Source organism: Schistocerca cancellata, chromosome 6 (assembly GCF_023864275.1).
Source record: "Schistocerca cancellata isolate TAMUIC-IGC-003103 chromosome 6, iqSchCanc2.1, whole genome shotgun sequence".
NCBI classification, from domain to species: domain Eukaryota; kingdom Metazoa; phylum Arthropoda; class Insecta; order Orthoptera; family Acrididae; genus Schistocerca; species Schistocerca cancellata.
The window spans coordinates 549664474-549679244 of NC_064631.1; the positions used below are offsets into that span (position 1 = coordinate 549664474).

General features: G+C 41.2%; 1 protein-coding gene across 1 annotated transcript in view; it reads left to right on the plus strand.

Moving 5' to 3' along the window:
- Nucleotides 1-1985: 1985 nt before the first annotated feature.
- The window catches only part of LOC126191279 (peroxiredoxin-6-like), a 153150-nt gene continuing 140364 nt past the window's right edge, over nt 1986-14771 (plus strand). Inside the window, exons 1-4 of the mRNA XM_049932087.1 lie at nt 1986-2123; nt 6031-6187; nt 6300-6517; nt 6631-6718. Of these exons, the coding sequence (XP_049788044.1) occupies nt 2041-2123; nt 6031-6187; nt 6300-6517; nt 6631-6718 (546 nt within the window). The 5' untranslated portion in view covers nt 1986-2040. The remainder of the gene's footprint in view (nt 2124-6030; nt 6188-6299; nt 6518-6630; nt 6719-14771) is intronic.

The window sequence follows — 14771 nt, forward strand, 5'->3', positions numbered from 1 at the left end:
AGTAGGACATCCTGGACTGTACAAGAGAGTCAGATGCATTTGGTTTGTAGCCAATGGGAAGTCACAAGAGTTAAGGAAGCAAACATCAACCTTTAAATTTGAAAAAGAAAATACCAGAATCAGCCGATAAGAAATTTGGCATCCAGATCTGAGCACTGCGTTCTAAATATCACTGATGACCTCATATCGCTGAACGAAAATAGTCACGTGATTTCGAATTAGTTCATCTTTTGACATACGGTACATTGCCCGAGATGGTAGTTACACTTTGACGGAAGTTGGCTGCTAGGACGAAAAAGAGTGTTATTAAGTTTCGCTTCCACTGGCAAGCTCCGTCTAAGGGTATGGGGATATGGGACACTGTTAACGGCATTCTGCGCCTCGGATTGGGACGTTACGTTCAACGTTCGCCTTCGTACTAATCGAGAGGAGTGGGCTATATGACAGCATCTGCCTTCTATTCATAACAGGACAACACGACTCTACACTGAAGAAGCACTCATGACAGCCACGTACACAGCGCTGATAGATACTGCACCTGACATTTCAAAACACGTCGGAGGAAGGAAAAATAAAATCAGTTCCATTTAGGCCAGCCTTCGAAAAATGGTAGCAGTTTTGGAAACCAATTTCATCGTTAAAGCATTCCTCCTACACGATTAATTTGAGTTCGCCCCGATTTCCAAGTAGAACTACGGCTGCCATCATGAAAATATTTCGAAATTTCCGCACTTTTTCCAGTTCTCCTAAGCTCTTAATTCAAAGGTATATTGCTACATATAATATCGAACATTAAATTCTGAGTCGACTAAGTACTAATACAATTTGATGAAGGGGTGTTGTAGAAACACACTATGTTAGAAAAGCTAATCTTTCCGACTTTTATTGAAAAATCACTTTTGATTCCACAGTACATACAGTAACTACAAAACGACCACATTTCAAGTGAAGTGCAAGGGAGGATATTTTTGACACAGTGACCCCTTCGATCACTTGCCGACAAGTGATGATCAAAGGGATCGTTGTGTCAAAAATCTACGGACACCAGTCACTGAATGCTGGCTCCAATTTTAACTGCACGAGAGGTGGGACTCTTCATGCATGTCGGTCAGGTGCCCTGAAGATGGCGTAATATATCGGTGAAACTGGTTTCTCAATAAAATAACAATTTGAAATTTAGATGGCTGAAAGGTGTTTTGATTCGACATTCTGGAACGATTTAGAGTGGAACGATCACATAAAAGTAATCACAGATGCCAGACGGATTTATTGGAAGAATCCTCGGAAAGTGTTGTCCACCCCCAAAGGAGGTTAGGCCAGTGATATTGCTCGTCATTTTGGGATCAGTACCAGATAGGATTGATAGAAGAAATAGAAGAGCAGCGCGTTTCTTGATAGGTTCAATTAGTAAGCTCGACAGCACCCACCAAGGAGATACAAAGCCAACTACAATGGCGGAAGCTACAAGAGAGGCGTTCTGCATCACTGGGTTTTTTTAATGTTGAAATTTCTAGAGTGTATGTTTCTATAAGTGTACCAATGCACTACTTACATCTCGCGCAAGAACCATAACTGTAAAATTAAGAGAATTATGAGGCCACAAGAAGGCTTACCAACAATCTTTGCTCGTGCGGGCCATTAGCGACTGGGAAAGGAAAGGGCAAATGTGGCAGTGATACACAGAGAACCTTCAGAACCTACAAGGTGGCTTACGGAATGTAGATGTAGCGTGTAGACTTAGGTCTTCAACCGAAGCTCATTTCCTGAATATGGAGATGACCTCGAGAAAGCACCAGTCCTCCGGACACAGTTGCCGCCTCGTGTCTACCATCTGCTTGCCACGGTGCCTCGCATATCGCAGCGCCAGTGACGGCGTGTTTGCGCGCTGGTCTACAGTGCGGGCTCCCGCTTCGCGGTGACTGTGAGATAGCTGTGCGGGTGACGCAGCAGGGAGCGCGGCAGATATAAGCAGCGGCCGCAGCCTTCCCAAGTCAGTCCGCACACCACCGACCAGCAGTACAGAGGCACAGAGACAGCAGCATGAAGCTCGAGAGCATCGTACCCAACTTCAAGGCGCCCTCCACGCAGGGGCCGCTGGACTTCTACAAGTGGAAAGGCGACTCGTGAGTATCCCAGCTGCAACACTCACATTTCTCTGTTTTTCGTCATTCTACGGAATATCACGATTTTCATCTCTCAACATTCCTGCATCCACATAATAATAGCCCTATACTTGTACGACAAGCTCTTCTGCAGTCTTATACGGAGTATTTAATGGTTGCTCTCCTATTTCTATTCTATGCATTATCAGTAAATTAGGTCTCACTTCTCTCAAATTAATTCCGCTATACGTATTTCGCAAACAAAGTTTTGCTAGCCTCGTCGTCTTATTATCGAGAAAAGCTATCTTCCTGAGAAGAATCTGTCTTCATTAGCCAATTCCAGTTTGTAATATCATTACTCCCCCAACCATGATATAACGCAATCTGTTTGATTCTCTGCTTGCAACACAATTGTAATTTTTTATATACGTTTTTTGTTTATCTCTTTTGCGCAGTTGAGCAAAATATGTGGCTGCTGCCAAATTATTTTCACTCGTCACAAAACGATGTACGAAACGAATGAAGTGTTTGGATCACTTTTTTGTTTTGTGACCTTTTTTTATGGGTTTCAGGCAGAGACTATTTCCCCAGATGCAATTATGTCTCTTAATGATACAAACAAGGTACTCACCTACTTCTTTAGAAAATGTACAACAGAATGTATTACATAACCAAATTTTATACAGACGAACCAAAAATTGCGAAAAATTGTGCTAGATAATTAGTCAAAAAAGTACATTAGTTTTACTCCACCATTATAATGAAAACTACAATCATATGTGTTTATATGACAACTGAGTAGCCATTTTTTTATGTTTCAATACTTATACTGAAACTCAAGGAACGCTCCTCAAATGGTTCAAATGGTTCTGAGCACTATGGGACATAACTTCTGAGGTCATCAGTCCCCTAGAACTTAGAACTACTGAAACCTAACTAACCTAAGGACATCAGACACACCCATGCCCGAGGCAGGGTTCGAGCCTGCGACCGTAGCGGTCGCGCGGTTCCAGACTGTAGCGCCTAGAACCGCTCGGCCACCCCGGCCGGCAACGCTCCTCAATTCTCAAACTTCCTATATATATATATACTCTTATTGAAAAATTGTAGCTTTTATTGTGGTGATAGAGGCAGACTAACATACTTTGTAGATTAATTATCTTTTAAAATTAAAAATTATTCGTTTCTCTTTTCTTATGTTTGCATGTACAGGGTGAATCACCTAAGACTAGCACCGCAAATGTTTCGACAGTGGAAGGCGCCATTGATATGTGGATTTCACAGATTTGAATGAGGCAAGGGCCAGTGTATGAACCCCATGCAGATTGTTATGATTTTCAAATGTGTATTTATTTATAAATGTACAAGTATTTCAATGGAACAATGCCTATTGACTGTGTCAAAATCCAAGTAAACTAAATTAGAAGGTCAGAGGCGTTCGTTGTAGGAGTCTAGTGCCAGTAGTTTACGAGATACCGTAGTTTGAATATTGTAAACGCCGACAGTTATTTATTCCATGTCGTAGCACAAAAAAAAAAAAAAAATGTGAATTTCACATTGGTGCCTATGTGCAGCCCTATACAGATGTTAAGAAGTCTCCGAAGGTGCTGTGTTGTTAAATGGGACATTGCCTAGGACAAGCGAAAGACAAATAAAGGTAAATGCAGTATCTATGTGGGGTCTGACATGTAAAGAACCAATGTACTCTCAAAGCCTGTGCTCAACATGACCACCACCAGCATCAATACAAGCCATGTAACGATTGCTCTATACGTTCTAGTATTTCAGTGGAAACTCCAGTGCATGCAGCAGTAATGCGCCGTTTCGTATCATCCATAATTGTTTGAGGTGGGTGACGTCTGTTGGCATATATTCCGGCGTACACTGTACACAAACGAACGGCATACGTCTTATTTTTATCGTAAACCATTAACATGTCCGCTTTTTTCGCATTAGGAAGTAATATTTTCCAAGACGTCCTGCTGCATCCACTATCACACTGTAAGTAACAGTACCGTCGCAGTGCAGTCATAGTGTTCACACAACATAATGTAAATAAATATTACATCGTCGCTTAGCATCTAAGCAACAGGATGGAACAAAGAGCTGTCGATGTTTGCAATGTTCACCATACAATCATTCGTAAACTACTTGCACTAGCTTCGTGCAACAAACACCATTGACATTCTCAGTTGCGTTACTTTTACAATTTTACCATCAATAGGCATTGCCCCATTTCAAAATCTGTGGTTGTTGCAAAAAAAAAAAAAAAAAAAAAAAACTGCACTTTCGTCAACGACTCAAAATTTGTGCATTGGCTACAAAAACGCACCGTTGCCAACTATTCAATCCTGTGAGACCCGCGTATCGATAGTGGCCTCCATGTCCGAAATATTTGCAGTGAAAGAGTTACTGATTCACTCTGTACATATCTCCTCATAACTTAAAGCTTTCCTTTTAGCCGTAGAAAGGCAGATAAAATGGATCTGTTTATGGAACTAAGTGCTAGTCTAACAGAAAAATAATCCTCGAGTTTTAAAATATTTTACGCTGAAATTGTTCTTGGATGGCTATATTTATCACATTGTAGTAGTAAATGCACTATGTCCTCTTCTATGAAGGAGGGTCTGGAAGAATGCATCGAATTTGTGGCATTCGTATCGGTCAGACGCAATCTGAGAAGCTCGTTAACTTTGTGTAAATGAGACATGCAACAAATATTTATCATTCAAATTGCGTTGCCTATCTTATCGAGAATTAAATCATTCATATCTACATATTTTCAAGGAAAAGCAACAGAAGCCACCTCAATAGCGAGAAAGAAACACAAGAATGGAAGGGGTAGAGACTTTTTTTATGTGATAACTTTGCAGAGAGTACATATTTTCATCGTGCTCTGCCTTTTATGTCTCTCGTCATTACTTTCTTCTGTTTGTCACAACAATAACGTTCGTTTTTGCCATTGCACTCGCATTATTTAATCCTGTACACAGGAACACATTGCGACGGCACGTAATAAATTCAGCATTTAAGCTTCTGAAGTTATCTAGCATCGAAAGATCTATAGTCTCTGGGAGCGACCAATGGTCCGTACAAAGAGTCTAACACAACTAATCTATTCTTACTAATATTTAATTCACTGTAGTAAAAAATGCAATGTTTATATTTATTGCATAAAATACATCCTTGGTAGTAACTGACTCAAAAAGAGAGAAAAATTAGTAAGTGATTTTATTTTATTGATCGCTCAGAGCATTAACAATATAGGAGGTACAGAAATACAATCGAAAACTTAGTGTCAAAGTCAATTGTGGTGTAATATTTTATTGTTTTGTACTGATTTCTAGGTCTTTATTAATTCTTTACATCCAGGTGTTTGTTGTTCATACTCCCAGAGGTGCTAAAAAAATTGTTGTAAAATTTTCATCCATTCTGTATAAATGTCCAAGAAGTGTTAACTTTCGTTTCTTTATTCATTCTATCAGTTTTACGTCAGTGATCAAAGCTTCTTAATATTTTGCTATCTTGGATTCTTAGCAGGTCTAAAGTACCAAAACAATTCTTTCGGAAATTAATTTGTAGCTCATTTTGTGCTTTGCTTGTGTTTTAGCAGCTTTGCATATACACTTTAATTTGTGAAACAGTTGTTCAGCATGATTTTTCTATTAGATTCAGCGATCCATGCCAGGCTATTTCTATTAAATGTTTTTTTAATAATCACCCTTAAATACATGAAAATTTGACCTTTTATTTCCTTGCAACGCCGTTAGTCTTCCTTCTTATTTGCCTTTTAGTGTAACGGAAACAATTTTTATCCTGTAAAATTGTAATGAAGAAACAATGCCACAGAAAAACGACGACTTTAAATATGTCTTCGAAATATATGCCACACAGTATTAACCTCTCAATTTATATCTTCGTTGCACAGGTGGTGTGTTCTGTTCTCACACCCGGCAGACTTCACGCCAGTGTGTACCACAGAGCTGGGCCGCATCGCCGTCCACAACCCGGAGTTCCAGAAGCGAGGAGTCAAGCTGCTGGCGCTCTCCTGTGACAAGCTCAAGGACCACGTCGACTGGGTCAATGTGAGTGGTCCTCACTACTGGCTAATGCTGAGTGCATTATAAGATAAATAAGTTCCGTGATACTTCCATTTTACACCAGAGCTCAAGAATATCGCCCCTGTGTTGTCCACAGGACATCAAGTCGTACTGCAAGGACATTCCGGGCGACTTCCCGTACCCCATCGTGTCCGACGAGACGCGCGAGCTGGCCGTCAAGCTGGACATGATCGACGAGCGCGACAAGGACAACGTGGAGAAGGCGATGACGGTGAGGGCCATGTACGTCATCGGGCCGGACAACCGGCTGCGACTCTCCATGGTGTACCCCGCGTCCTGCGGCCGCAACGTCGAGTGAGTACCGCTGCCACACCCTCCACACCCACACACACACAGATACACACACAAATACATGTGCACTGCTCTCTGTGCATGGTTGATGACACGCGCGTCTGCTGGTGTTGCAGTGAGCTGCTGCGCGTGATCGACTCCCTGCAGCTGACGGACCGTCTGAAGGTGGTGGCCACTCCCGCCAACTGGACGCCCGGCACCAAGGTGATGATCCTGCCGCACGTGCCCGACCAGGACTTGCCCAAACTCTTCCCTGGCGGCGTCGAGCGCGTCTCCATGCCCTCCGGCAACAACTACGTGCGCACCACCACTGACTACTGATACATGCGTCACATATAAAAGTTCTGATTCTAATATTATTTATGTTTAAAAATTTATTTGTAATGTAAAAGTTATTTCTAATAAAATATTTGTTACTCTAAGTATACGTTTATTTCATTTGATTTTTCAGAAGTAGATTTGTTTTCATACTAAAATCTTCAGTATAAATACACCCCTTCCCTTTCCTCTTTCATTCTCTTGTTATCTTTTTTAGACGAAAAATACATCAATTGTTTTTTTTTCTTGACTAGACCCACAGCCATCAGATACTTGTTGAATGAAGACATGTTCCCAGTATAGCTGTAGCTTTATGTTATACTTACATTTGATAGATGGACTTCTAGCATTCTGCGTGGTTTCTGTTTGTTCTAAGTCGTGTGTCCCTACCACTTTCGCGCAACGACGCTCTGAGCGTGTTTTTTAGGGAAGTGACTAGTTTGAACCTGGGACCTGTTGCTGGTAAGGAGACGCCAGACCACACATGACATGTAGAGTTCAGAAGAGTTCAGTGAGACTAGCGATGATATAACCAAATACTTAATGATTTCAGCGTCAACTCCACTGCACTCCCTGTAAAAGAATCTTAATACTAACTAAATTTAGTGGAAGGGGTTCAAGGCTTTCCTATTTTTAGTTAGCTGGTAAAATAACGTCGAAAAAGCAGTTAAGTTTTGTTGTGACTTGGCAAGACAGCCAAGCCACTATGACTGGTAGCCGAAATGCACGCGTTTAAGCTCACGCAGGATGGCGTGAGGTCTGGAACAGAACAAAGTATTTATAGTAGCAAAAATAGTTCGTAGCTTCTGTAATACTTAACTTTAATCCATAATTGGTGAACATTGGTCTGACGGCACATGCATCACAAGATAAATAGCAAATGATAACGGCGCCTTGCTAGGTCGTAGCAAATGACGTAGCTGAAGGCTATGCTAACTATCGTCTCGGCAAATGAGAACGTAATTTGTCAGTGAACCATCTCTAGCAAAGTCTGCTGTACAACTGGGGCGAGTGCTAGGAAGTGTCTCTAGACCTGCCGTGTGGCGGCGCTCGGTCTGCAATCACTGATAGTGGCGACACGCGGGTCCGACGTATACTAGCGGACCGCGGCCGATTTAAAGGCTACCACCTAGCAAGTGTGGTGTCTGGCGGTGACACCACAAGTTTACCATTGGAAATTTTATTCTACTCACAAAACATCGTTTATAAATTGCACTATTGATAAAAGGATGATAAAAATCAACTGCGTTCAACAAAAATGTGAACGAATATTCCCTGAATGGGTTTCCAAGTTCTACAATGGATCGAAGGATGACCTATGCCATATCACATCTATAATCTAGGTTTAAATTAGGTTTCACAAAAGATAAAACTATCAAAATGGTCTACAGTGACCCTCAATTATATTTAATTACTTATCTAACTTGTCGTAAATTACAGTGGCTGATGTGGCTTCTCAATAATTATATAACAGAAAAATCATCACGTTTCAGATTTTAACCTACGTAGCAAATGTGAATACCATGAGCTTTAATTGACGATCGACACTAGTAATACGCAAAACGGGGATGTAACAGATGAGACTTCTGCAGTTCTGAGTGAAGCCTTATGCGCTCAAAAATGCGGCATCGCGTGCGTTCATTACCTTGTCGGTGTTTAGGCAGCGTCAGGGCGGCGCAGCTCCTCACATCTCGCCGTCTCGGAAGCAACTCTCTCCTAACTTCTCGTTACTACAATTTACCGAAGTTGGTTTAAAAAAAAACTATCTGGCTGTTTTTTCATCTGACCAATCAGGGTCTCAATGTTAACCTTAAGCTCCGCCTACAAAAATTCTGTCTATCCAATGAGAAACGTTATACTTTTCGTGGTGGGGCAATGTTTTTAAAGTTTGCAACGTAACAGAGACGCGAAAAAGTCTTACGCTAAAACTCGCAACTGGTGTGACCCTTTTAGTGTTATCGTAAGATCAATACTGTTCTTCTGGAGGGATCTATCTTTTAACATGGGCTGCGGGGTGGTCCGGTCGGTTACTTTTCGTGGTGGGGCAATGTTTTTAACGTTTGCAACGTAACACAGACGCGAAAAAGTCTCACGCTAAAACTTGCGGCTGGTGTGGCCCTTTTAGTGTTATCGTAAAATCTGTACTGTTCTTCTGGAGGGGTCTAGCTTTTAACATGGGCTGGGGGGTGGTCCTATCGGTTAGCTGGCTACGTGGATGTCCGTCCCTTATCGTAGGGCCTTCTAGCTTAACACGGTTCTGCTCTCGGCTTCTGTTCTCGTTTCTCCCCTCGGAACTGCGTCTGTCTCACGGTGGGAAGGTATGACATGCATTTAGGCATTCTTGTGTTTGTCTTTGGTATCCCAGTTGCTCACTCGTTACTCGTATTACTTTGGTTAATTTAATGTCACGATTTATTCGGAGCTATGTGACATACTACTGGATTTGCTTATCATGTCAGGGTTTTCATGGAAGGTGTTGGATTTGCCTGACACTTTACAGACTTGCTCAACGTCATAGTCGTTATCAAGTATATCCTATTAACACAAAACAGTCAAACATACATCAAGCACGTAACTTTAAATGGAAAGATAAATCCTAGTCACAAAATCTCATGTAGTGCATTGATACTGTTATTATAAGCATGTTACTTACATGTAGTTGGGCATACATCTACTGTCTGCAAACCGTATGTGAATCAGAAACGAAAATATTGGCTAAGATAACAAGGTATCTGCCAGTCAGCATCGTTGAACCTGTTTATAATGGAGGCATGATGGTGAGTGTGCAATATCTGCACGTTCAGCTAATGCATTGAATCTCGTCATTATAATAAAAATCACATAAAATGACGTATTGAGAGCTACTACTGAACATCTGAGCTGCTCACTGTAACTGCTCTGATAAACTGGCCAACAGCAAATAAAAGTACTATATTTCAGCTGCAGCAGAAACATGTCTCCCTTTAATAAAAGGAGTAGCTGTGAAAATTTCGAATGTTGCAGCCTTTGATTATGTTGATTGAAATACACTCTTTCGAATGTCGCATTGATCAGAGATAAAATAAAAGGAAGCGAGGGGTTATTCGCAACATGTGTAGATACCAGACTGCAGCTCTAAGCGTCGTAGTACATCAGAGGGTGGCAGTAGCTGATGGGAGTGAGACTGGATTTTTGCCTATTCCCGTGTTATCTAATCTGTACATAGAATAAGCAGTAAAGAAAATTAGGAGAAATTTGAAAAATGAATTGAGATATAGGAAGAAGAAATAAAAAACCTTAGCGTTTGCTGACGACGCTCTAAATCTGCCAGTGATTGCATGGCGAGGGCGAAAATTTGGGAAGAATCTCTGGTTAAAATTGATTGCTTATTACAATATGCAACAACCCACACGAAAGAAATATAAATTCATAGCACACCAATGGTACAGTCCCTTATTTGCATGATAATAATGCTTAAACAAAATTACAGAGGCAAAGTCGTGAAAATCGGGAATCCATTCATAAAGGAGAATTATCGTGCACTGACACAAGTAGCGTAGTGTCCAAAAGAGGAAATTGCTTCTCCCCCATCATTGAACCAGAAAGGTGAAAGGCATTGAGCTACAATGCAATTGAAGTCGATGTCAGAGGCTTCCCACATTTCTTTTCCTTCTTTGAGCCATCAGTTTTCTGACCGGTTTGATGGGCCCCACCACGAATTCCCCCCCCCCCCCCCCCCTATTACAACCTCTTCATCTCAGAATAGCACTTGAAATCTACGTCCTCAATTATTTTCTGGATATATTCCAATCTCTGTCTTCCTCTGCAGCTTTTACCCTCTACAGCTCCCTCTAGTACCATGGAAGTTATTCCCTGATGTCTTAACAGATGTCCTAGCATTATATTACTTCTTCTTGACAGTGTTTTAGATATATTCCTTTCCTCGTCCATTCTGCAGAGAGCTTTCTCATTCCTTACCTGAACAGTCCACCTAATTTTCGACATTCTTCTGTAGCATAACATCTGAAGTGCTTCGCTCTCCTCTGTTACTGTTTTCCCACAGTCGATGTGAGACTGCCATGCGATACTGTGCTCCAAACGTACATTGTCAGAATTTCTTCCTCAAATTAAAACCTATGATTGGTACTAGTGGACTTCTCTAGGCCGGGAATGCCCTTTTTGCCATTGCTTGTCCGCCTTTTATGTCCTTCTTGCACCGTCCATACTGCGTTATTTTTCTGCATAAATAGCAGAACTGCATAACTTCATCTAGTTCGTGATCATCAATCCCGATGTTAAGTTTCTCGCTGTTCTCATTTCTGATACTTCTCATTACTTTCATCTTTCTTTGATTTACTCTCATTCACATTCCCACTAAAATTGATAAATTCAGTAACTTGAACTATATTTTTTAAAAAAGAAAAATTATGCAAATTGGAGTTCATTCTGCACAGAATCACTTGTTCTATTCAATAGGGAGGCATGTGCTGGCAATGTCTTTACTTTCTTCACACATAGCGGTCAAGTCACACTGAGAATCCACGCCAGAACCAGAAGTGTTGCGTCAGATCACACGATCAAATTCACGTTAATACTTATCACTACTGCGAGATGATAGCTGCAGGCGTAACTTCCAATTTCAGTTCAAACTACCTTTCTTCTACTCGAGGGTCATCACATGAAACCATCAATCAGCTCACGCTGCAAGAAACTACTCTCGTGAATTTAAGTAAACGCTTCTTTCAAATAAAAGCAAAAAGATCGTCAATTAAATAAACACCATAGCTCGCAGTATATGATTGGTATTGATATGAGGAAAGGAAGAAATCAAATTTAAATATCACTCGCGAAAGTAAATTAAAAAAAAGTAAATTCCACGATTCGAAATAATAAACATTTAATAAAATTAATAAAGCGCTTTTCTAAGGAAAGAGAAGTATCTGTGCTCACTAACCGAAACAGAAATCATACCGAAGCATATTCCAAGGAACATCCATGGTTACCAGCTCGATGACGGAACCCAGAGAGACAGCCTAGAACGGCAGCCGTGGCAGATACCGCAAGGTCCTTTGCCAGACCCCTCTGGACAACATTATCGAGGTAGGTACTACACTATCAGACAGCACAGGAAAGTCTCGGCTTACCTCATCGGCTGATCTGATTACATACATCCTCTCATTAATGCTTGAAGTGATTCTTTGCCGCGCGGGATTAACCGAGCGGTCAAGGCGCTGCAGTTATGGACTGTGCGGCTGGTCCCGGCGGAGGTTCGAGTCCTCCCTCGGGCATTGGTGTGTGTGTTTGGCCTTAGGATAATTTAGGTTAAGTAGCCTGTAAGCTGAGGGACTAATGACCTTAGCAGTTAATTCCAATAAGATTTCGCACGGTTTTTTTGATTAGTCTTGGATAAGGAGTGGGTCAGGAGAGCGTACTGGTTATTACACAAAATAAATATTTTCTCATCACGCGTATTCTCTTTCTAATGGACTACAACACCTATAAAAGCTGTCTGTGCTACACGTAAACGAGGTTAACAAGCAATATTATACGAGAAAAATGAAAGTGGGCTTAGACATCAAGCTGAGACCACAGAAGGTAGTGATACTGGACGCTGCTGTGTTAAGCGAAGTCGACCTTCTAACTCATCCTAATCTTCGATAAGTGTAGAAGCTGAAGCAATGGATTAAAGTTTGTGCTACACCCAGGATTTGAAACTACGTTTCTTGCCTACTGTACACACATGTTAGGCACTACACCAGCGTAGCACTGTGCATTAAGCACCTGCAAGAGTTGCTCTAGGCCAATGCCCAACCCAATACAGACTTCAGTTGATACTGTAAGTAGGCTGTTTATGTTTTCTTTATGTAAGTAGGCTGTTGTATGTTTTCTTATTGGAAACGTTACGTAGCGCTCTGTATGAAAATCACTGGCTGTGCTGTGTGCAGTATGTGGCTAGTTTGCATTGTTGTCTGCCATTGTAGTGTTGGGCAGCTGGATGTGAACAGTGCGTAACGTTGCGCAGTTGGAGGTGAGCCGCCAGCAGTGGTGGTTGTGGGGAGAGAGATGGCGGAAGTTTTGAAATTGAACTGCTATATATATTATGATTATTAAGGTAAATACAGTGTTTGTTCTCTATTAAAATCTTTCATTTGCTAACTATCCCTATCAGTAGTTAGTGACTTCCGTAGTTTGAATCTTTTATTTAGCTGGCAGTAGTGGCGCTCGCTGTATTGCAGTAGTTCGAGTAATGAAGATTTTTGTGAGGTAAGTTATTTGTGAAAGGTATAGTTTAATGTTACTCAGGGCCATTCTTTTGCAGGGATCTTTGATAGTCAGATTGCGTTGCGCTAAAAATATTGTGTGTCAGTTTAAGCACAGTCATGTATAAATCGTTCTAAGGGGACGTTTCAATACCTTCAACGCATTTTCCGATTGTTAAATGGGCTCAAGTCGTGAACTGAAGTTTGTGTTAGGAATGACACTAAGGTAGGATAGGCTATGCAGAGGAGGCAGCCACCGTGCTATGGTGACGTGCTGGTTAGCATATATGCCTAGTGAGTCGGACACCTGGGTTCAAATCCTGACCACAGCAAAAATTTTAATTCATTGTCTCAGCTTGTACCCTTATCAGAGATAAAGTTTAGAATCAAATGTCTCCAGTGAAATGTAATTCAATCATATCATACCAAAGTGTTTCACTGGATTCAAGTCGGGACTCAATCCAGGCCAGGTATGTTACTGTCCAAACACAAACACTTCCATTGGATTGCCACAGGGTGTAGCGTGTTTAATCACTCCACATCACTTGTTTCAGTAATCCACACTCCAGTGGCGTCGCTCTTTATGCCATCTCAAGCACTGATGAGCATTTTCAGAAATGTGTGGCTTCTGAGGAACTGCTCGACCATTTTAACCTATTCTCTTTAACCCTCCACACACAGTCATAGTGGTAGCTGCACTGAAGGTAGGACTTCGGAACTCACAAGTGAATCCTTTTGTTGGTTTCATGCGATTTTTTTACAATTGCCCTCCGCAATGCTCAATGGCTCCTGCCTGTCGTATGAGGTCTGCCTGATCTAGTGTGCTTGTAGTTGCTTCTTTGTATTTATAGTTTTCAATTACATCACGAGCAATCGACTTGGACAGCCTTAGAACGGTTGAGAGGTCACTGATCGATATGTTACTCAGGTGACACCCAATGACTAGTCCACATTCGAAGCGACTGAGCCGTCTTGACCGACCCATTCTTCTCTGACTGCTTCTCTACAAAGAACACGATACTTCCCACTTCCTCTTATGCTGGTGGATCCGACCTTCGCAACAGCTAATGGTCAATTCCACATTACAAGATGTTATCCAGATAATTTTGATTAAACAGTGTAGACGACTTATACATACGTCTGTTTTGGGTACCCTGGGCCGTTGTCTGGCAACTAAAGACAAAAATCTATCTTAGTATACACTAAAAACTAAGAGAATGCTTTGATTGTATGGGTAAGCAGTGGCCACTGAAAGGTGTTTATATTCATATTAACGTTTGTGTATGCTATGAAAGTATTTTAATAAGCTTGTACGATGTATTAAAACAGTTTTTACCCTCAGTTGCCAGCAGCGCAACAGATTCCTCAGTAAAGTTGGATAGACAAATCGTACTTAAGATGATAAAGTATAATCCTCCAAAACGCGTACTGATAAGATCAGGTGGCAGTGTATTTCAAGAGGGGATTTACAAAAAAATAAGTTAAAGATATCCTTGTGGCGCACACCTCGATTCTGTACTTAAGTTCCTCTTAGAAGTTGAGAACTTTTTTTCTCTGTAACGTGTTATTTATTTTTAAAGTTCCTGTACCTACGATCTGTGTTTTCGTGTTTTATTAATTCTTTAAATCTTTGTAAATTTTCTAATGAGCACGTTTCCCATGATCAAAGACCTTCCGCTCCAAGGCACAAGACGATGCAC